The sequence below is a fragment of the Hipposideros armiger genome, unplaced genomic scaffold (genome assembly GCF_001890085.2).
Source record: "Hipposideros armiger isolate ML-2016 unplaced genomic scaffold, ASM189008v1 scaffold_14, whole genome shotgun sequence".
NCBI lineage: Eukaryota > Metazoa > Chordata > Mammalia > Chiroptera > Hipposideridae > Hipposideros > Hipposideros armiger.
Genome location: NW_017731364.1, coordinates 3434338 through 3457224, shown reverse-complemented (window position 1 = coordinate 3457224; position 22887 = coordinate 3434338). Strand labels below are relative to the sequence as shown.

At 37.2% G+C, this 22887-nt stretch overlaps 1 protein-coding gene across 1 annotated transcript in view; it reads right to left on the bottom strand.

The window, feature by feature from the left end:
* SENP2 (SUMO specific peptidase 2) overlaps positions 1–22655 on the bottom strand; it is a 39778-nt gene extending 17123 nt beyond the window's left edge. The window contains exons 1-12 of the mRNA XM_019667854.1: positions 22329–22655; positions 20459–20514; positions 16911–17044; positions 16429–16495; positions 13497–13587; positions 8667–8835; positions 6811–6914; positions 5437–5531; positions 4826–4877; positions 4091–4154; positions 2250–2426; positions 477–608 (exon numbers count right to left, since the gene is read on the bottom strand). Coding sequence (XP_019523399.1) covers positions 477–608; positions 2250–2426; positions 4091–4154; positions 4826–4877; positions 5437–5531; positions 6811–6914; positions 8667–8835; positions 13497–13587; positions 16429–16495; positions 16911–17044; positions 20459–20514; positions 22329–22651 — 1464 coding nt within the window. The 5' untranslated portion in view covers positions 22652–22655. The remainder of the gene's footprint in view (positions 1–476; positions 609–2249; positions 2427–4090; positions 4155–4825; positions 4878–5436; positions 5532–6810; positions 6915–8666; positions 8836–13496; positions 13588–16428; positions 16496–16910; positions 17045–20458; positions 20515–22328) is intronic.
* Between the last annotated feature and the right edge of the window lie 232 nt (positions 22656–22887).

Here is a 22887-nt window from a genome sequence, read left to right as displayed (position 1 = left end):
GAAGCCGGCGACTGATATGCCTCGCCCAGGAAGAGCGCAATGATGGTGCCAACTTGGGCCAGTGAAGCAACATCCTCCACAACTAGACTGAAGAACAAAACGATAGCAACTTTTCCCCTTCCCCCAATTCCCCAATAAAAAATCTTTAAAAAAAAAAAAAGAATTCATCTACAATAAAGTATCACTTGCTGTTCCTTCCATTTATCAGCGGCACCCAGGGTTTATAAATGTGTCATCGAAGACTAGTAAATGAAGTCTTGGATGACATGAAGCACAGATGCAGAAGAGGGAAACACTGCTAATTAAAGGCCGCAAACAATCAGAATTAACCATCTTTCTATGGTTCAAGATATTTTTGTTTTAGATAAAACTAGAAGCTGCTTTACCAACCCCTTATAATTCAGTAGCTATCACTTTGGTTATGGAGAGTAAATGGTTAATCATGATATTAAAAGGGGAGAAAAAAGACAACTTACTTCATCATTAAGCCAGTGATAGTTCTTCAAGGTCTGGATATCTCCTCGAGTGATTCGTAATTTGAAAGCACTACTTAGGATCTCATCCTGTGGGCCATGGCCTAGGGCATTACCAATTTCCTTTTCCATGTCCTGAATTTAGAAAGTCCAAAGGTTGCTACTTTAATATAGAACCACTATCAGATACTTAAAGTCTGAGTCTAAAAAAGAAAATTTCATCTCTGTAATACCTCACCCTTGAGAAAAATATACTATCAAAGACCTACTAAATTGAAGTATAAAAAGATGTAAACTTAGACTACAAAGCAGTCTTACTAATGGTTATAAAAGACAGTGGTTGAATTACCAGCTTCTGGAAACAATACTTTGGTAATCACACTTACATTTAAAGTATAGTCTTTTTTTTTTTTCAGCTGAGCCATCCTGCTACCAGTTGGCAGCTCAGCGGCTGCTCAGCTCAGGCCGAAAAAGAAAATTTCATCTCTGTAATACCTCACCCTTGAGAAAAATATACTATCAAAGACCTACTAAATTGAAGTATAAAAAGATGTAAACTTAGACTACAAAGCAGTCTTACTAATGGTTATAAAAGACGGTAGTTGAATTACCAGCTTCTGGAAACAATACTTTGGTAATCACACTTACATTTAAAGTATAGTCTTAATTATCCCACTACCATTTAGGCAGCACTATGAGCCAAGAATGGTAGCAGCTGCTTGAAGCACATCATTAATCCCTGCTTGTGGGGAAAAATCATCACCATGAGCAGGTAACACTCAGAACTCCGGTTATGCGCTCAAAGTCATCAATTATTAAATGGCAGAGCCAATATTATGAACTCAGGAGTGTCTAACTTCCTACCTTTGCTCCTTTCACAATTCTATAAAAGAATCTTCATACTTGCCTTATGTCCCTCCTAAACTTTTATTGAAGCACATCAAAGTGATAAAACCAGGACACTTAAGAGATCATACTGTCCATTTTGACATGAGCAGAGTACACAAACAAGCAGAAACTGGAAAACTAGGCAGCAGTCAAGCAACTGAGTCCTTACTGAATAGATGGCTTTATGATTCTAAAGAATCATGCAGATAAATGCATATTTAAGCTAAAAAACTGAATCTATAAACCCAAAAGAGATTGTTTCAGCCAAATACTGTTAATACCACTTCCCACCACTGCACACAATTTTGCAATTTTATGGCTCTCTCCCTGCACCTGCACACCCAGCATGCCGTGAGTGCTCAAGAGGTATTCACTGAACAGGCCTGACTACCACCTACTAAGACGACAATGGAGAAGGAGCCAAGATATGGGCTCTCCTTTAAAATGAGAATTTTTAAATACTTTCATTTCCTTGTTTTCTACAAATTTTCACTATTTTCAAATGCAATAATCAATGAAAGAAACATTTTAGTAAACCATAATCACTTAAAAGAAACCTGCAATGAACTCAATCCTAATGCCAAACCATACTATATAACTCAAAATGCTTTAAGATTAGAAAAAGATTCTACAAAGAACCCATTATATTCCAAGATATGTGAGAATTATGTCTCCTCACATTTGTTGAACATCAATCTAATTCCTTAGGCCACCTTCACAGCTCACTAAACGTCAATATATCCAGTGATTAAATAGCTCTTAGACCTGACTTTTTTCATATATTCACCCCTAGCCTGGAGAAACTCCTCAAAACAGTCATTCAAGTCTTGAATAACGGAGGTTATTTAAAAACATGTCTCTTATTCTGATCAACACAAGAAATAATACCTCTGTAAGTTCAAGAAGATCATCCACCCTTTTATCCTTCTCTTTGCCTGAGCAATTTTTTTCTTTTGTCTCAAGTATTGACATTTTCCTCCTGAGTAAGCCATTGCTTCCACTGCCCAGGCGGAGTCGGGCTGACACTTCTTCGGATAGGTCAGGTTCCAGCTGGTGTCCCCTCCTCTGATCAAAACAGTTTCTATATTCTAGTCACATGTTTGATATTTGCACATATAAGCATTCAAAATAACATGAAATACAAACCAATGTCATTATCTTGAAAGAAAAGAGAATTAACAAATGCCGAAATGAGTAGACATAGCATATTTGCCTGTAGCTGCAGAGGGACCAAAAAGTGTTCAAGACCGAAGGCTCACAGGACACATCAGTTATAAACCATGAAACAGAACAGTCATCATTTTCCCTGAAGGTAGCAAGAAAGGTATTTTTGGCTCTCTTATTTGAATTAAAAATAATAGTTAAAAGATATTTTAAAGTTTTAAAACAGCAAAATACATGACCCATAGTCCCATCACTCAGAATAAACCACTATCTTTATATTAAGTAAACTTGCTCTGTTTCTTCTTTTAAAATATATATATAATATAGAAAAATTTACAAAATATTAATGTATCACTTAATTTTTGCAAAATTAACACTTAAGTAAGCACCATTCAGGTCAACAAGTTGAATTCTGTCCGCATCCCAGAAACTTTGATAAGATCCTCCCTTTGAAACACTTAATACTGAATTTAATCCAGTAGGTAAACTATTTGAAAATTAGGAAATGTATTTAGAAATAGAGCTTTGGACAAGAACCACACTCTCAACACACATAGCTATTACTCTTCACTGTAGCTAAGTGCCAGATATACCAGTCCTAGGAAACCAGGAGCTGCTGGCCCTTCCCGGTGGTCGCAGACAGCAAAGCCTGCAGGGTTCAGCAAAAACAGTGGCTGGATGTAGTCTTTAGCCAGGTAACAAATTATTATTATTACAACCATCATCACCACCACCACCACCACCACCACCACCACCACCCTGTCCTCGCTCAGGCTTAGTTGCCCTCTTCTTTCAGCTTTTGTTCCATAGGTCATAAATGATAATTCAACACAAAGGCTTCACTCTGAATGACAGGAATGGGGAACATTAGAGAAGGGAATATTCTAAGACTAATGATTTAAGACCATAGCTTAAGAGTAATTCTTATGAAGAGATCTAATGGGGGAAAAAAAAGTTGGTCAAACTGATATTGTACTTAACACAAAGCAGTCTCCTAAACTTTGGTATTTGTATGTATCTAAAATGTGAAATAATCTAAAACTTCAAGTTTGCATTTAATATAGGAATATATTTCTTTTGAATATGGAGTGCTTGCCACTATTATTAAAAATGTTGGTATCACTATGGAGATCACTGGAACACTTTTTATTCAGATACTTATACAGAAAAAGTTAAATCGAACTAAGCATAAAATTGATATCTTCAAGTAAATCTGAAATCTTGACTCTGAAAATAAAGTCCTAAACATATATCTTTTTTAGAGATGTATGCTTTCTAAAATTCTCTAAAAGAAGCCAGGCAACACAGATAAGGGCTGAGATGGAGGCACACTGGTCTCTCTTATAAACAAAGGTAGCTACTGCTCAGGGATAAAAATCCAGCAACTCAGAAGGAAGCTAAAGTTGTATATCTGCAATGTCTGCTGCTTTTTCAAAGAAAACAATAGAAATAGAAATAAAAGTAACATATATCATCTTCCTTATTTTTCATGGGCACCAAAATTTTAATACTAAGTCAGATGAAAGAGTAGAAAGATATAAAATTTAACTAGGGTTTCTACTTACACCTTCATTTTCAAGTCTGATTCCAACTGTCTTCTCTGTATCAGAAATTTTCCCCTTTGAACACCTGAGGAAAAAAATATAAAGATTACAGGCTGGGTGTTTTCAGCCTGGTACAAGTTAAGACTAGTTTTAGAAATAAGATTTAATAATTTGCAAACAAAAATTGCCTTAAGCTTATATAGTCCTCTAAACCAGGGGTCAGCAAAATATTTTTGAAAAGGATCAGACAGTAAATATTTTAGACCTTGCAAGTCTTAACAGTTTTTGTCACATCTTCTCAACTTCTATTATAATTTAAAGGCAGCCATAAGCAGTATGTAAATGAATGAGCATGACTGTGTTCCAATAAAACTTTACTTACAAAAATAGGTAGGCACACCAGATTTGGCCCATGCGTCATACTTTCCTCAACTCTGCTATAAATGAACCATCATCCAGAATCCTAAGGCATACAGAACTACCTTCTCTGTTCACATACTAGAGATGCCCACCACACCCACACTCTTATATAAGTGCCACCTTCATCTCCCAATCCCTAATACCTAGGAGAGAAAGGCACCCTCCCAAGTTAGAGTGAGCATCTGACACAAAAGCTACCTATGTACCCATATATACTGACTAGCTACCAGAGCTGAGGAGTGTTCACAATTTCTCAGATGCGGTTACTCACAAATATAGCTCACAAAGTAAGAAAATAATGTCAAAAAAAAACTTAGAATGAACTGAACCATGTACCTCTTTTCACTCCTCACTGAACATAGAGGTCCCCTTGTTTCAACAATTCTGTCTGTGAGGATGGTAAAGAAAAAATTACGTGTTTCCTTTATTAATCAATCATATAGCTAGAATTTCAACTTACACAGTTTCCAAAGTATCAAGACACTGACTTACACCGAAACGTTAGAAATTCAAAGACACTAGCCCTTACGTATCAAGTTGCTTAAAAATGCATAAATCGCTTTCTTAAATACGATCTTTAGTGTGAACTGACTGATATCTGCTCATTTGGTAAGCTATCACTTAGTGTCATTTAGTGGAAACAAGTAGAGAAATACAAGGAAATTAAAATCAGGAATATAAAGAAATTAATTTTAGGCTCACAAAATATGTACTGCTATATATAGAAGCTAGGAATAATAATCAGGAGATAATTTATGAATCTGCTTCTTCCTGAAATAACTTTTTTACTAAACTACTGGTCCTGGATAAACCCCAGTCAATATCATGGGGTCTGATAAAGTTTTAAAGTCTGGTATACCATCTTTCACTCGTATGTTATTTTTCAATTTCATATGCACACGAACTCAGTTCTATGTATTAAAACAGGGCTAAAACTGGGAACTCACATTGTTTTGGAACAAACTGAGTTGTTCTGCCTCCATGATTCTGCTCTTCCCCCCAGCCTTTGGTCTTTATTGTGTCCATCTGACTCCTCTGAGAGCTTAGAAACACAAAGAGCAAAGACGATCAGCTACAAAAGGAGAATCTACCATAAATACTTATTATCTCTGTCTGACAAGCGTCTCCAAACAGGTGTTACTGATTACCCTGAAACATCAAATTACAAGAGACAGGATGCAACACAGCACCATCAGGGACTAGGATACAAGGAGTCCAATCCTGAATCTACTATTTCAGCCAAGTTACCTCGCCTCTAGTTTTTCTATTTGAAAACTGGATGTTCTCAATCCCCAGTGCCATCTTGACTGAAAAATCTTGTGAGATAAAACTCATGTTAAAAGATGGAAAAATTTTAAACAATATACTGAAATGGATCCTAAAACAACACAGCAAAATTAGGAATGTAAAAAGCAAAATAGCTTTAGGATTTTGCTAACACGAAAAAAACAATAATTCACGAAGCATACTGCTGCTTTCAACAATGGCTAGTCAAAATGGAGAAAATACTAACATTCTGACTAAACAAAGAGAATTAAAATTTTAAAAATTCACAACCAAAGTTCAAATTCCCAAATAAGTATTCCTTTATTATTTCTGCACTCAACAACCTAGGCAGTCTCATAACTTTTTCACCTTCCACTTGTTGTTACATATTAATAATTTCTGGAATCCCCTCTGCATATTCTCACTTGTTAGAATTATCAAGTGTGTATCAGTCCTGAGCTCACATATTTTTTTGTCCCCTTTTTATAAAGGAATATAAGACGAGACATCAACTCCTTTTGCCACTCTATTTGCTCATTAGCGTATATAATTAACAAGGAGTTTTTTAAGAAAAACTTCTTATGACTTGGGGTGACTTTTATCTTCTCTCTAAAGTGGAGTGTTTCCAACTGTGCTAAGATACATCCACTAAGATGTCTCAGGGACTATGGGGAAGCAGGGAGAGGGAAAGGGCAGGTGGGAGGGACAGGCAAGAGAGGAGAGGGGGAAAGAGAGGCAAACAGAGAGAGGCATTGTGGGAAATGTGAATCTTGGGGAGGTTGAAAAAATTCTCTGCTCTCTGACTTTAACCAGTGATTCCACTTTGCTATGACAGAATTTCAATTGAACAAAGGATTCTAAAGCTAACAGAAAATTTTATTTTGTAAAACCACTGTTCTATATAATCCATTACTACATACAATTTGTACAAATTGCAGGGCTGGTTCTCTCAATGTTAACCTCTTTTTTCCACAAAGCCCTTCCTATCAATTTCCTCTCCAAAAATAAGGAAAACAATGTCTGGCAAAGCATTTATCTTGTTAGATCATCTTTACCTATGATGAGTTGAAGTTACAGGAGGAACCGAGTTTCCATGACCACTTTCTTTAAGTCGCTCCAGTAACCTCCGGTACTTCTCTCTTTCCTCTTTCTGAACACCCTAAATAAAAGAAAGCATGTTAGATAACCTCTAGAACATTAAACCTATAATTAAATCATAAACAAAGACTAAGAGGTCAAATGCAGACTATAGATGGGTTTTATTTGTCAGCAGTGTTTTTTAAATTACTTTAAATTAATTGCCAACTTTATAAATTGGAAAGAAAAATCCAAAAATCTGCCTCTTTTGAAAAACTGAATCAACAATCTGGAGCGAGGCAGGGCTATTCCCTTCAGATGGGCCATTTGCTCCATCCTGCTTCACTCATTCACATTATCTCCTAGACCTTGATGGCATCGAGTTTTTGACAGTAGACCTGGGTTAACCACAAAACAACTCAGCAGGAATAACCCACTTGCATATGCAGAACATTCAGCTTCCAAAATGGAACTGGTCTCACCAGTCACCAATGACTTGCTACGGCCAGATCCAAGGCACTTTTTCAGCCTTTATGCTACTTGACCGCTCTCTTCAGCATCTCGCCCTGCTGATTTTGCCTTGCCTTCCTGGACAATACACTCTCCTGATTTCTTCTTATCTTCTCAGTCTCCACTGCAAATTATTTCTTCTTCTGCCTGCCCCAAATGCCGATGGTTCGCCCATTATCTCTTCTCACACTACATTCTCTCCCTAAATAATCATCAGCTCCCTTGATTTACACAACACCAATATGCAGCAGATTCAGACATGTGTCTCTAACCCTGCCTTCTCAAAATTCTACGGGCCAGGTTTTCTTGAATGTTTCACAGGCACTTTAAATAATGTCCAAAACTGAAGTCATCAACTTCCCCCTAAACACATAGGGTGGCTTGGTCAGTAGCAAGTATTTATCCAAGACTGAAATCTGGGGCTCAGGCTCTTCCCTCTAACTTTACATTACACTTAACCAATGAACATGGCCTTGCTAATACTACCTTCTAATATTTCTAGAATCTGTCCTGCGCATACCCCATATATATATATGCTCAGTCCAATCTCTGATTTCTCATCTAAGGTATTGAAGCTACTTTATAATCTCTCTCCTTAAAACCCCGTCCAGGGCTGCAGTCCATTCCTCTCTCTGCCTACCTCTGTTTGTTGAATACAACTATTTATATATAAGCTCCTGGAATACAGGGACCATATTTTATTCAATTTGAACTGCTGACAACTGGCACCCAAATAAATAGTTCTTTGATGAACTAAACTAAGTGGCTCAGAAAACTATGTATAATAGTAATAGGTGATGGTCCTGGGAAATGCAAGATACAGGAATAATTCTAAATTCTCCTGGAATAAGTGAAGACTTCAAGAGGGAAGTGAAGAGAAGACTGTTGATGAAGACATCATATTAAGTGCCCTGAAAAGGGAAGAGCAGACATGCACACCATTTACACCCCTTAGACAGTCACAGTTATTACAGCTTATAAAAGAAGCAAGTCAGAATAATTCACTCACCGCCCAAAAAAGAATTTCTAACCTTATTGTTTCTTAATATGACTCCTTTTTCTTTCTTATGGTGAAAATAATCTGGAAATTGACTAAATTACACATGTACAGAATATCTCTAGGAGGGTACAAACAAGTATCAGTGGTTACTTGAGAAGAGTCAAACAGGGTGCTGGGGCCGGGTATGGAAGTCAGGCTGCGCAATTTATAATCACTGTACTCCCTTTTATACCTTTTGAATTTTGTACCTTGGTACATATATTACTTATTCCCCCCAAAATTCATAAAATAGTTTTCAAAAGAGACCAGGCTAAAATGGCTTACCTCCTCCACAGTACAATGGGGACGCCTCAGACCCTTGCCACCCTCTTCAGTAATCATCTCTGTTACAACCTGTTCCTGAGGTTTCCACGTTAAAGAACTCTCTGGATTGCTTTTGCTATGGCGACGACCACCTGGTCTTCTGTTATAGCCTTCTGAGTTCAAAGTAAAACTGAGAGACAGAAACAAGTTTGCAAAGTTATCACCTAACTGCTTAAATTGCTGGACTCTAAGTTCCAGACCATTCTGTGATTAGGCTTCCCAGATTAAGCTTGCTCCTGGCAAATCAGACTACTACAGTTCACAAAGTTAGGTCTAGCTCTAGAGTAAGGGTGCCCCAGAATTCCACTATGGAATGTCTATTTCCAGTCACCAGACTGCTGCACGAAAGCCCCTGCCCTCTCCCTCATGACCATTTTTCAACCCCACCTCTGGAATTAGCTCCCCTATTACACAGACCCTCCTCTTGTACTGCACTTTTCCTTATGTCACTTGGCACCACTGGGATTAATGACTGGTATCATTATTTAATGTCTATATCTCACACTCAACTTTAAATTCCATAAAGACAGAGATTATATCCTTTTACTACTGTATCATACCTATCACATGATCTCAGCTGAAAGGCACTCAATAAATATCTGCTGGATGTTAAACCAATGAATGTAAATTAATAAATGCTAAAGAAATGGAAGCCATGAAGCCCCAACCTAGTCATTGCTGCTGGTGACAGAGCCTGCCTCTCTTGCCATTACCAATAATGGGACAAACTGACATGCCCTTCTTGACGTGATGTTTTAATAAAAAGAATACAACACCACATATATAGTATTTTTACCAAAAAACAAAAAACAAAAAAAAAACCACGCATACTCTAAAACAAATCATGAATAAACATCAGTCAAAATTAAGGGACATTCTACAAAAAGAAATGCTTTGTACTCTTTAAAAATATCCATGCTACTAAAGACAAAAAAAGACTGAGGAGTTGTTGCAGATGAAAGATCAACGAGACATAAAAATTAAATGCGGTACATAATTCTGCACTGAATTGTGGAAAAAGAATCACTTTATGGAGAAACTCAAATAAGATTATATAATAGCATATATCAATGTCAAATTTTCTGAGTTTGGTAATCTGTGATTATGTAAGTGAATGTCCTCATTCTTAAGATACAAACACACTTAAGTACTTACGATTAAAAGGGAATGGGTCTAAGATTTACTCTCAAATGATTCAGAAAATAATATTATGTAGATATGACAGAGAATAATAAAGCAAATTGGCAAAATAATTGGTGAAACTGGGTCAAATAAAGACAAAATACACAAAGCAAAAACTGACATAACTGGAGAAACAGACAAATCCACAATTACAGTAGGAAACATCAACACTCTTTGCTCATCAATCAATAAAAAAGTAGGCAGAAAATCAGTAGACGTGTAAAACATTATCAGCAAACTTGAGCTGACATTTATGGAATACTCTACACAATAGCAGAATACGCATTCTTTTCAAGTGCACATTGAACATCACCCAGGTAGACCATATCCCAGGCCATAAAACATATGTTAACAAATTTAAAAGAACCAAAACCATACTAAGTATATTCTCTGACCATAACAGGATTAAACTAAATAAAAGAAAGATATCTAGAAAGTCCCAAATATTTGAAAATTAGATAATATAATCCTACATTTCAGAATAACCACTGGTTAAAGAGGAAGTAAAACAGAAATTAGAAAATATTTTTAATTGAATGAAAATTAAAACCAACATTTCAAGATGTGTGGTATGTAGCTAAAGCAATGCTTATAGGACAGTTATAGCATTAAATGCGTAGAGAATAAGTTCTCTAAATATTTAAGTATGTATCTCTCTAGAACAAGGATATCTTTTACATAACCATAATACAATAACCAAATTCAGGAACTTTAGCAATGATACAATATGTAGCATGTAGCCCATATTCAAATTTCTCCAAAGATATTAAAAATATCCTTTGCAGCATTTTTTTTCCTATCAGGGATCCAATGCAGGAGCTCACACTGCATTTAGTTATCATATATCTTCAGTCTCCTTTAATCTGAACCAGTTTTCAGCCTTTCTTCATCTTTCAAATGAAGAGTACAGGCCCACTGTTTTGTACAATAAACCCTAAATTCATCTTTTTTTTTTTTTCTGAGCCATCCTGCCACCTATTGGCAGCTTAGCAGCAGCTTAGCTAAGGCCGGGACTTGAACCGCTGTTGTTCAGAGCTCAACCCCTAAATTCATCTTAACCTGTTTTCTCATTCTTAGATTCAGATTTTTTTTTCTGTTTCTTTAGGGTTTTAATTAAAAGTCAGCAGGGGCCGGCCGAGTGGCACGCTGATTAAGAGCTGGCTTGGGACCTCAGCTCTGAGCAGCAGGGCCCCAGTTCAGATCCCACATGAGGGCCAATGACACTGCCCTCTACAGCTAAGTGGTGAACAACAGCTTGACCTGCAGCTGGGCTGCAGTGGGCTGCCATAAGCTGCCATGTGTGACCGGCAGCCAGCGTGAGCGGCTGGCAGCCAGTGTGAGCTGCCAAGAGCCGCCATGAGCAGCCGTCCAGAGGCCTATGACCGATCTGCCTCAGCCAGGAAGAGCGCAATGATAATACCAACATGGGCCAGTGAAGCGACGTCCTCCACAACTAGAGTGAAGAACAAAACAACAGCAACTTGTCTGTTCCCCTCCCCCAATTCCCCAATAAAATCTTAAAAAAAAAAAAAAAGTCAGCACATAGCACTAAGAAGGTGGCATATAGATGATTTGTGAGTAACAACATGGCAAAGTAAATTAAAATTGTAAAAAATGGCTTCATCGTCCAATATCTGAGTTTTGCTGAATTCTGAGAGGCAGCAGGGTCCAGTGGACTTCCTTGGATAATGTACCCAGATTTGTTTTCTCAGTTATAGATTAGAAATGACAATACCATCAACCAACTTTATTGGAGAAAGAAATTAAACACTAAGTATACTATCTAAACCTAATTATAATTTGTTGGGGCAATCACTTAAGCATTTTCTGGAAATTCATGTCTAGAGTAATGATGAGACAGGGGGATTATAATGGTGGCACTAAATCTTCTATTTTGAGATTTGGATCAAGTAATATATACAGACTCAATTTGATGATGCTGTAGACAATGCTGATTCATTAAATTTCTATAAATCTCTGAAATATTAGTTTCATGTGTACAACACAGTGCAATAGTTATACTTTTTACCCCTCAAAGTGACAACCCCCCTCCCCCAATCCACCACCCCCTTTTTCCCCCCATATCATACATATCTATTACAATTCCCTTGACTCCACTCCCACACTATACTCCACATCCCTTGACTATATATATATTCAATTACAGTTGACATACAATATTATACAACATCGCTTCAGGTGTACTAGATTCAGATTATTGATTTTTGCTGAAATACAAATTTGGTGATGATGTCCTACTCAGTGCAATATAGCTGGAGTCCATGGTGTCAGTCTGTCCCACTGTGGGTGGTTTTAACTTTGATTCTCTGGTTAAGGTGGTGTCAAGCAGGTTTCTCCACCCTAAGGTTACTATTTTTCCCTTTGTAATTAATAAGTAATTTGTGGGGAGATACTTTGAGTTTATGTAAATATCCTGTACCACATCAAGCTTTTGCTTACTAGTTACAGCTCAATTGATGTTTCTTGTACATATCAATTATTACTATGATAGTTACAAAATAATGATTTTTTTTAAACTTTATCATTCCTTCTACACTTACTAGGTGGCATGCTGCTATAAAGATCTTTCCCTCCCACATTATTTATTTATTTATTAGCATCTGTATTCTTGTCTTTATTCATTGTGATGCTTAAATTGTCCCCAATTTGGCCACTGAAAGCCCCTTCAGGTTTCCTCCTGTGTCATGTTACATGTCCCCAGTGCCTGAGTGCTTCTTTAATTTCTGGCACAAGATGTTCCAAACTCATTTTGTACTTTCTCTCCTCGCCCTACAATCAGCCATTTATCCAGCTCCAGAGAGCCCTAGTTTTTAGTTACTGTCTCATTCTTAAATATGAATGGATAGGCAAGGATTACCAGTATTTGAATAAAGACTCTAATATGAAAGATAAGACCAAGACAAAGGGGAGAGGGGGATTCAGAGGAAGCAGACAAAGTAGGGAGGAGAAGAAATTTTAAAATAACTAACAGCTTTAGAGAAATAAGAAAAGATATTGCATCCTCCAAGATGCTTGGAGAAACAAAAAAACATGGGGACTAAGAAAGGGGAGGATGCTTACAACTTAAAAACTGTGAAGCCAGCAACAACAAAAAATCAGCAACAGACTTTTTTTTTAAAGGGCAAGGACAACAACAGAGAATATATACGAAAAATATATACGAAAGTTAGATCAATCCAGAACATCTAATATCCAAGCAGTAGAAATTCTAGAAAGTGAGAACACAGAAAGGAGAAGAAAATTACTCGTAAAATAATAACAGTACAGTGTATGAAAATTCATCAGGCTAGACACATGATTTCTGCACTTTTCTGTATGCATATTGTACTTCAAAAAAAAAGTTTAGAAGTGAACAATTATTTTTTAAAAGGTTTGCAAAATCGGATGCTATGGGCATATACGGTAGAAAAAGTAACACACATCTGAGTTCAAGTCTCTCACTAACTGTATGCTATTCAGCAAGCCACTCAACTCAGAGTACTTACTTAAGATTACATAATAGAATAAAAAAGTGATAGTGCCTAAAAAGAGTGAGCACATAACAACTGCTAAGCTTCCATTTAAAGAAAGGCAGAATGTAACACTTACCCGAAGGAAGGCAGGACTCTGCGAGGCTGATCTCGGGTTACTGTCACTCTGATCTTTGGATAATCACTTATTCCATTAGGAGATTTATTACCTATTTTAAAAATGTATTTGTAATTGTAAAACAAAACAAAACACCAGTATTCATTAGAAAAGAAAATCTCTGAGCAATCTCCACTGCAGGACTTAATGTCTTATTTTTTCAAATTCTATTACTGTACAGCACAGAGGTCCAGCACAAGCTTTGTCAAATTAAAGGAAAAGCAATAGTACTTACTTTATTTTGCCATGTATAATGCACAGTTTTTTGCCCAAATTTGTGAGGGAAAAGTAAAGATGAGCATTATACATGGGTAGTACTAATTCCGTATCTATATAAATGCTTTTAATTCTTTTATTTATGCTTATGAGTTAAAAGTGTAACTCTAAAAATCAATAATGATATCTGTATGCAAAATAATACCTGGAATACATAATCAGTTTTGCTGAACTTACAACAACAAACAGTTCTTGGCCTTCTATGATGCATAAATATCATAAATTTGGTACCAGTACATAACATTTCTTGTACCTTGTATATGTTCTTGTGTTTTGTAATTATTTGTTACATAAAATTTCTTGTACCATAATATGTTAAAAAATAAATGCTAAAATTCCTGGGAGCCGGCCAAGTGGCGCGTTGGTTAGGAGTTGGCTTGGGACGCCAGCTCTGAGCAGCAGAGCCGCCGGTTCAGATCTCACATGGGCCAGTGACGCTGCGCCCTCTACAGCTAAGATAGTGAACAACAGCTCGACCTAGAGCTGGGCTGCCGCGAATCGCCAGCAACAACGTAGACTGCAGCCCCTGCTGCAGTGGGCTGCCGTGAGCTACCGTGAGTGGCTGGCAGCCAGCGAGAGCAGCCGTCCAATGGCCGGCCACAGATCTGCCTCAGCCGGGAAGAGCACAATGATCATAATACCAACATGGGCCAGTGAAGCAACATCCTCCACAACTAGACTGAAGAACAAAAGGACAGCAACTTGTCTGTTCCCCTTCTCCTATTCCCCAATGCTGTTCCCTCTCCCAATTCCCCAATAAAATCTTAAAAAAAAAAATTCCTTTATAATACAAAAAATAAGTACCTAAATGTAAACAAATAAAAATTTGAATTAAAAAATTAAAACAGAAGATTTTTTCCCTGAAAGTTTGGGCCAAAAACTTGAGTGCGCATTATACACGGGAGCACATTACACATGGCAAAAAACAATACAGTAGTTTGTCTTTGATCTCGATAGGCAATAACAATTCATAGGCACGCTTCTAGTTTTGCTTACTGGGACCAATGAGAGGCACGAAGAACTCAAGATTACAAACTCTCATCTGTAATCTAATGAAATTGAGTCAATTTTTCAAATTATTTCTTCTTCCCAAAAAAACAGAAGTATTTTTAAATGAAAACCTGACATGTTACTACATTTCATTGGAAGCTTCTAACACTTGTGAGATAGTTACTATACTTCAAAAAAGGTTCACTAAATTTTCATCAGCCGTATTTTCTGCTGTTGCTACTACAGGGGGTTGGAATTCTTAAGGACCCCAAAAGGCAGAGGTCGAAACCTGAAAACTTTTCATAAGTCACTAGCAGCGAAACCTAAACTGACCTAAATTCATTTGTTTCTAAAACCCGACTTGACCAATGCTCAATCCCAATGGGTGTTTTTTAATGATATTCAATAAACACAATATGTCTAAAACAGGAAAAATTCAGAATTCCCAAACACATCTGCAAGGGTTTCAGATTAGAGACTGTGGACTTCTTTATATAGGAATCCTGCCCTAGGAATTCCTGTGCTTCTCTGATTAGGCCACACGATCACAGAGAAATACTGGGGGTGCCAAAAAAAGGAATCCACATGACTTGTATTCATCTTTTGTTATCGGTATATATTAAGTATTACAATTTTAATGCAGCTTTTTCCTTACTTAAAATGTATATACACTTTTTTGGCACCCTCTCTACACTGCTGGTACCTTGGGCACAAAATAAGTCTACCATCCCTTCCCTATGTCAATTTTAATGGTAAATAATATTAAACATTTATATATTCCAACAACATGAATAGATTATTAAATTTAATTTGTATTAACTTTTAAAATGAAATGAAAGACTTCAAAGAAGTATCATCTTTGTCCCAAGTCCCTTAGAACTAGATTCTCAGACTCAGGGGTACATATTTATTTTCCTTTTCTCTGCCACCAGAAGTACTTTACTAAAAAAGTTTTAGAAGCACTCATCTGAGGTTTTTATCATTTCCTTAGCTTCTTCCGCTTTTGACTCCTGAATACACAACCTCTCTAAAAGCTCTTTTTCCCTTTCCTATCAAACTTTACAAATCTACCTGTGTGGCAGAGATCACAGTCATGTTCAGGACTCTTAGCTTCTTCCTATTTTCCCCCACCATTTTGTACAGTATATACAATAACTACAATTCAATTTAGGGGTTTGGATGATATAAAGATTCCTAATCCATAAAACTACAAGAACTGGGAGCCTAAGGTAGCTCACCAATCAGATCATGTCCCACAAGGGCAAGCGTACAATATTTTGTTATTATTTTATTTGTTTTGTTATTTTGTTATTAAATATTTTGTTTTTGTTATTCCTGATTAATTTAGCATAGTGCCTAGCACAGAGTAAGCGCTCAGGATTTTTTTTTTTTTTTTAATGAATGAAACTTGATCTAAGTCACATTAAGGACACCGATAATACAAATAAAAAACACAGCGGTAAATTCAAATACAGTTCTAAAGGAAACTATGTGCTTTTTAGAATGGCAGAGAGACTATGTGTTCTCATGGAAACACAAATCAGTGTTTTCCTTTCATATTCTCAAAACTCAGAAAAAAAGAGGCAGAAGGAGGTAGGGGAAGCAGAAATATTTTTGACCACCTCACCCAGTTTCAGCATGTTGTTCCAGGATCCAGAACCTGTCAGTTCACAAGATGAAGAGTTCGAAAATACCTTAAAATCAAATAGAATCGCCTCTGTAGTATCTAAATTTTAGAATTAAAATAAGTTTCTAATATGAACACAAAAAAAATCACTCTACCGGTGATTATTTAGCTAGCTCACAGAAGAGATATCATCAATAAGACCAAAGGTTTAATTTATAAAGACTCACAAAATGATGTAAAAAATAAAAATTCCAGAGTCTTCACACATACTTAGTAATTAGTCTCTTCATAAGTATTTTTTAGATGTGTAATTTCTTAACTTTTAATTTATGGGCCTATATATCAAGACTAATAAAGACACGAACATGTCTGGAAAGAAGTCATTCTACACATTAATTCCTAAAATGAGAATATTTCTAAAATGTAATTTTAATGATTAAGTACAGAAATCAGTAGCAACAAGAAGCCCAATCCCCACTGACCTCTCCTGCAGGCGCCACATTCCGTGTTCCATTACAAGCAGAGGTTACCATGGGCTTTGTGGTCAGCTGGAATGGGAATCCGAATAAGCTGGCAGCATTGTAGAGACTGTTTTTCACTTGGTGAATAAAGCAATCTAGAAAGTGTAATGTAGATTGCACATACATATAAATACAGAGTAATAAACGTCTAGCAAAAAAAATAAGATTGTATCTTAGAAAAGGCCTCTCAATTTTCATTAGAAGTCCTATTTTCAATCATTAAGATAAGAAGGTATCTGTAGAAATAATTTCTCTACCTGAATAATTGGAATTCCAGCATTGTGGTTTTTGTTTTTTTAGTAAAATATCAGGATGCTACAAAACCATGAAACCATCTCTTTAGCAAATCACACTGATACACACAAAGAAGTCCTGAAACAACAGCTTTCAAGCAATGAGCCCTCCCATGTATATAAAAAGAAATCTGTATCAGATAGACAGGGGCATAACTTAACAACCTGGAGCATATAGTCACTAGGCATGGCAGAATCCTACAGGAAACACTTATCATTTATTTCCAGGGCAGGTAACAATACAGTTGTCCTAAACAACTACTTACTAAGTGCTATTTTATCTTGGTCATCCCCAGGGTGGAAATTAGTGAAGTATAAGATATGTAATTCTCAACATCCATGATGAAACAACGCTATCCCTCTATACTGGAGAAGATGTGTTGGAAGATCTCAGACTCACCCCTCCGTGTCACCAAAACTACCGAAAATAAAGATGACAAAATAAGTAAATAAACAAAAGGGAGGAGGTAGATTTCAATGTTTTCCCAACTTCCTCTTTTTATCACTACCCCCTTTCTCACTTCCTGCATGGCTGATTTGTTTTTTACAAATTCTTTTCTATTTCCTAATTAAGGATATGCTAAAGCATTCATTTGAGAGAAAGAGATCATCATCCTAGCCACATTCTGCTTTTTTAAGCAACAAGCACTCCAGAATATATACGATATAAAATACTTTCTGGAAAGATAGGGACTAACTTAAACAACAGGGAGGATGTGATAGCTGGGTAAAGCAGAATCCAATTTGAAGTAAGTTGTAACTAGAGAATAGTTAGAAGAACCAAAATTTGCAAATGACCTGTTTCTCATTTTAGGAATTAGAAAGAATTCCATGTTATCCCTCTAATAATGTTGAGCTTTAAATGGAAAAAAAAAGAGCTTTGAGGATTGGTGCTTAACCCGCAGACTGTCATACAAACCCAGAGGACAAGAGGCATTCTTAACATAGTTAAATAGTGGACACTGAAAAGTACTATATTTATTTTCCTACAAATTTTGTCAAAATCTGGGAATGCCAAAGATTATGTCAAAAGATCTCATTGACTTTAAAAAAAAAAAGGCCTGCCTCATCTGTAACATGGAAAAGACCACCCTATTTTCCTAGGACTAGACTAGGATCTCTTAAAATTTTTCATCTATGATCTAAGGTCCTCTTTCTTTTCTCTTACCCTTCCTGCTTTTTTCTTTTCCTCAAAAGCAACCAATTGAGTTGTACTGTCCAATATAGTAGCCAGTAGACACATGTAGGTTACCTAAGTTTAAATTTAAATGAAATTAAATTCAGTTCCTCAGTTGCACTAACCCCATTGCAAGTGCTCCATAGCCATCATGGTAGAGAATTCTATTGGACAGCACTGCTACAGACCTTTCCAAACTCTGCCAGGAAGGGTTACCCTTGGTTCACCCATGGCTTAGGTTCCCTTCTATAGTTTCCATTCAGAAAATCATAATACATATTTCATGAAAATCATGGAGGGAGAGATCCTTAACATACAAGTCCATAAAATGGATAACTGCCAGAATTATTTCAGGAACTTTCTGTAATTCCACTGTCAAAGTTTTTTGTTTTTTTTTTTTTTACCACATACAGCTATTTATTTATATTTTTCTTTAAAACTGACTCACATTTTTTGCTAAATAAATGTATTTGAAAGGTAATTTTATATTGCAATTATGAATGTAAAGCAACATTATTTGCCTTATAATGAAATGAAAGCACAACAATATTAGGTTCTAGCTGTGCCTATTAAAAAAAGAAAGATTAGCATGTAGCTTGACCTTTGAACAACACAGGTTTGAACTGTGCGAATCCACTTATACATGGGTTTTTCTCAATAAATACTGTAAATGTATTTTCTCTTCCTTATGATTTTCTTAACATTTTCTTTTCTCTAGCTTATTTTATTGTAAAAGTACAGTGTATAATATTTATGACAATAAAATATGGGTTCATCAATTATTTATTGCTAAGGTTAAATCTGGGGAAAGTCAAAAGTTATACTCGGATTTTTAACTTCGGGCTGGGGGGAATCAGCAACCCTAACGCCATGTTGTTCAAGGGTCAACTATATTAAACAAATATTGGAGACATACTAGCATTCAATCAAGATTTTCTGCTTAAAATAACTGAAAAGGATACAACTTTTTTAGCATGTAACAATTCAAATGTTACTTAATGCTATGAACACTGTATCTCCTAAAATTATTTCCTGACTGGTATCTATCCTGTGCTTTGGAAAATATTGTCCTAATGAATTTGGATATTCCTGGCATTCAAAATCCTCCATAATTTGACCTCTCTCTTGCTAACTTTTTTCCTGAGTTCTACTCACTATTTCCTGAATTGCATAACTTTCCAATACTATTCCCTCTACCTAGAAAGTTTTGCCTTCCTATTGCTCTTTAATATTCTATTCACCCTTCAAGATACTAGCTCCTTCATCAAATATTCACTGAGATTCTTAACCAGCTAAAAATTGGACAGTATTTTATTACCTTTCTTATTTCATTTTTATATCTTCATTGACATTGGTATTATTTATGTGCTTGTCTTATATCCCCCACTATATAATCATATACCCCTACAATTATAAGGTCCTTAAAAATAGAGACCTTGTCTTACTCATTTTTGTATTTCCCGTAGAACCTAAGACACTACTTAGCAATAAAACATGTTCAGTAAGTACTCATTGGGTTTAAATGAAATCATAATATCGACATGTCCCCTCTTAATGACCACATCTAGAGGTATATCTAAATTCACATGCATTTTTGAGAAAGAGGAAAATATTATTATTATTATAGTATTCCATTGTGCCTTTCTCCTTTAATCTAATTTTATTCTCTTCTACCAAGCGATGTATAGCCCTTCAGATTATAGGGAAGTAAATAATTTGAAGCAACACATTAGATTGCTTCATTCAGCTATATGACTAGATGATTCAGTTTGAAGTAGCTTTTACAATGTCTTCTCTTCAAATTTAAAAAGCACCTTTTCTTTATAGGAAGATTGAGAATTTAAAATGTATATTCAACATACAGGCTTATCTATCTGAAAAGATACTTAATTCCCAAGTAATAGTGTTTACCTCCAGAAGATAACTGAGTAGTAGGAAAGACTTACTTTTCAATGCATATACTTTTTACCTTTTAAATTCTGTTCCATGCATATAGTTCTCCTATTAAAAAATGAATTTTTAAAATTAATATTCAATACCTAGTCTTGGTCTTTTGGCTGGTATCTCATCAGTGTCTGCTGTAGAAAACACAGTGCTAAAAAAAGAGAAGAGAAAAAAAAAACATATATATATACACATATAAGAAGCTTTAATAGTGAACCAGAAAAGCTGTTATATTTAACTACATTTCCCCCCCCCTGGAAACTATATTACAGTCGTAATAAAGAGTTTGAAAATTCAGGGCCGGCTGAGTGGCTCAGTTGGTTAAGAGCTCGCTCAAGAGTTTGAGCTCTGAGCAACAGTGGTTCGAGTCAGCCCGAGCTGAGCAGCCGTGAGCTGCCAACAGGTGGTGGGATGGCTCAGCTAAAAAAAAAAAAAACAAACAAACAAACAAAAAAAAAGAGTTTGAAAATTCAACAAGTTATTGGACCTATACCTTAACAATGTTAAAGGTTCATGGTACACTACTAATCACCTTTCTAAAAATGATTATGACTGATGATATTTATCAAAAAAAACGGAACAGAATAAATCCCAGGAGACTACCATTGAGTTCATTATTTTGAACATCCCGACAAGACTCCTGGCTTCATTTTGACTAAAAAATGGCTCACATTGAGAAAAGCTGTTTTTAGATCAACCGATGTGTAACGTACAGGGGTTTTTTTTGTTGTTGTTTTTTTTACCTCCAAACCATTGTTTCCCTGACTAGCAGTGATTGGTAGCAAAAAGAGAGAACACGGGAGAGCAAATTAACATTTCCTTATTCAGGAAACATGTACCAAGTGCCTATCAAGCAACAACCTCTGCACAAGGCCCTCGGGGTAGAATAAACAAATACTACCCTTATATATAGCATTAAGCATCATTCTAGGCACTTTACAACATGTTCTCAAATGATCCTTATGTCAACCCTACAAAAAGGTGGAAAGGAAGAATAAGTTGCCCTCTCTGGAACACATAATGAAATTTAGCCAACCGTCAATTTCATCAGTGATCTGCGTTCTCAGACTCCTGTATTAATCATCTTATTCTCTCAAACTGCAAAAAAAAAACACTTTTCAATGATCTTTAAGTTTAGTAAAAAAATGAAATTAACATCTGATCACTAAAAGTTGGGCGGGGGGAGGTATACAATTGGTATATTTATCCTCTAGATTAATTCTTAGGCAAGGGGATACACACTATGAAATGGGACAAGCCAATGGGTATATGCTAAGGAAGAAGAGCTTTTAGTTTCCCCAAATTTGTAACTGAAATTTAGAGTACCGACTAGTGATCTTTTTAAAAGAATGCGGTACCTATTTTTTTTTCATGCACCAATTCTAAAGCACAGAACCACTCTCCCTCCCTCTCTCCCCAACACACACACACACACACACACACACACACACACACACACACACACACACACAGTTTGACAGCTGTTTCAGAACAAGACAGCTGCTGTCTCGTTTCTAAGAGAACAGTACTTGCAGTCAAAACGGCTTTGGGCAAGTTATCAATCTTAACTGCACTTATTGCCCAAAGACGACACTTGGGAGTGTGCTTTGTAAACAGTGCGCCAAAACGAATTTTTAGGTTTCAATCTAAGAGCGGCAACAAATGATACAGACCCATGTGTGGACCGGAAACAGCGTGGACTCTGACAAGAGCATCGCAGCTCCTACCATCACCGGCCACTCCAAAGACAACTAGCTCTTCCCATCCTTAAGAGCCGCATCCACACAGAGTGGAGGAAGCGACTACGTCACCAGGCAACCCCGCGACCCGCACCTCTACTGCCTCGGCCCAGGGGCGCGTTTCGGCGGAGCGGGGCCTGCCCGGCTGGATCAGCGCTCTCCCAGCCGAGCCCGGGGTGGGGGAGGGGGGGCACACAGGCCAGCACTCAGCCCCCTCTCCTCTCACCTGTTCGAGCGCCGCCTCTTCAGGAGGGCCCGGGCAGGGGGCACCGGCCGGTCACAGAAGCGGAAAATGGTGCCGAGAATCCTAACCAGCCATTTGTACATACCAGGCCCAAGCAGCAGCGGCGGCCGACACACCCCGAGACACAATCCCCAGAGCTGTCGCCGCCGCTGCCGCCTTCGCCGCCTCAGCCACCACAGCCAAGGTTCAGTCGCCGATTTGTGACGCGATCTGAAGGCCCACAGATATAGCGTCCCCAGGGCTACAGGAGGCCCCCTCCTGCCACCGTTCTTGACGTCACCTCCTCCCATCCGACCGGAAAGCATCTTCCTCCTCAACCTGCGCACGCGCAACCTAACACACAAACACACACACACACACACACACAGCTGGACACACACACACACACACACACACACACACACCACCTCCCTAACCTAGCAACCAGGATGCCTGCGTAGCGGCCCAATCATTGACGAGATCGAAAGGGATGTGGGCGGGGTTTTCTCTTCAGCGGATCCAATCCTGAGCCGGCCCACGGGACAAGGCCCACAGGCTACAC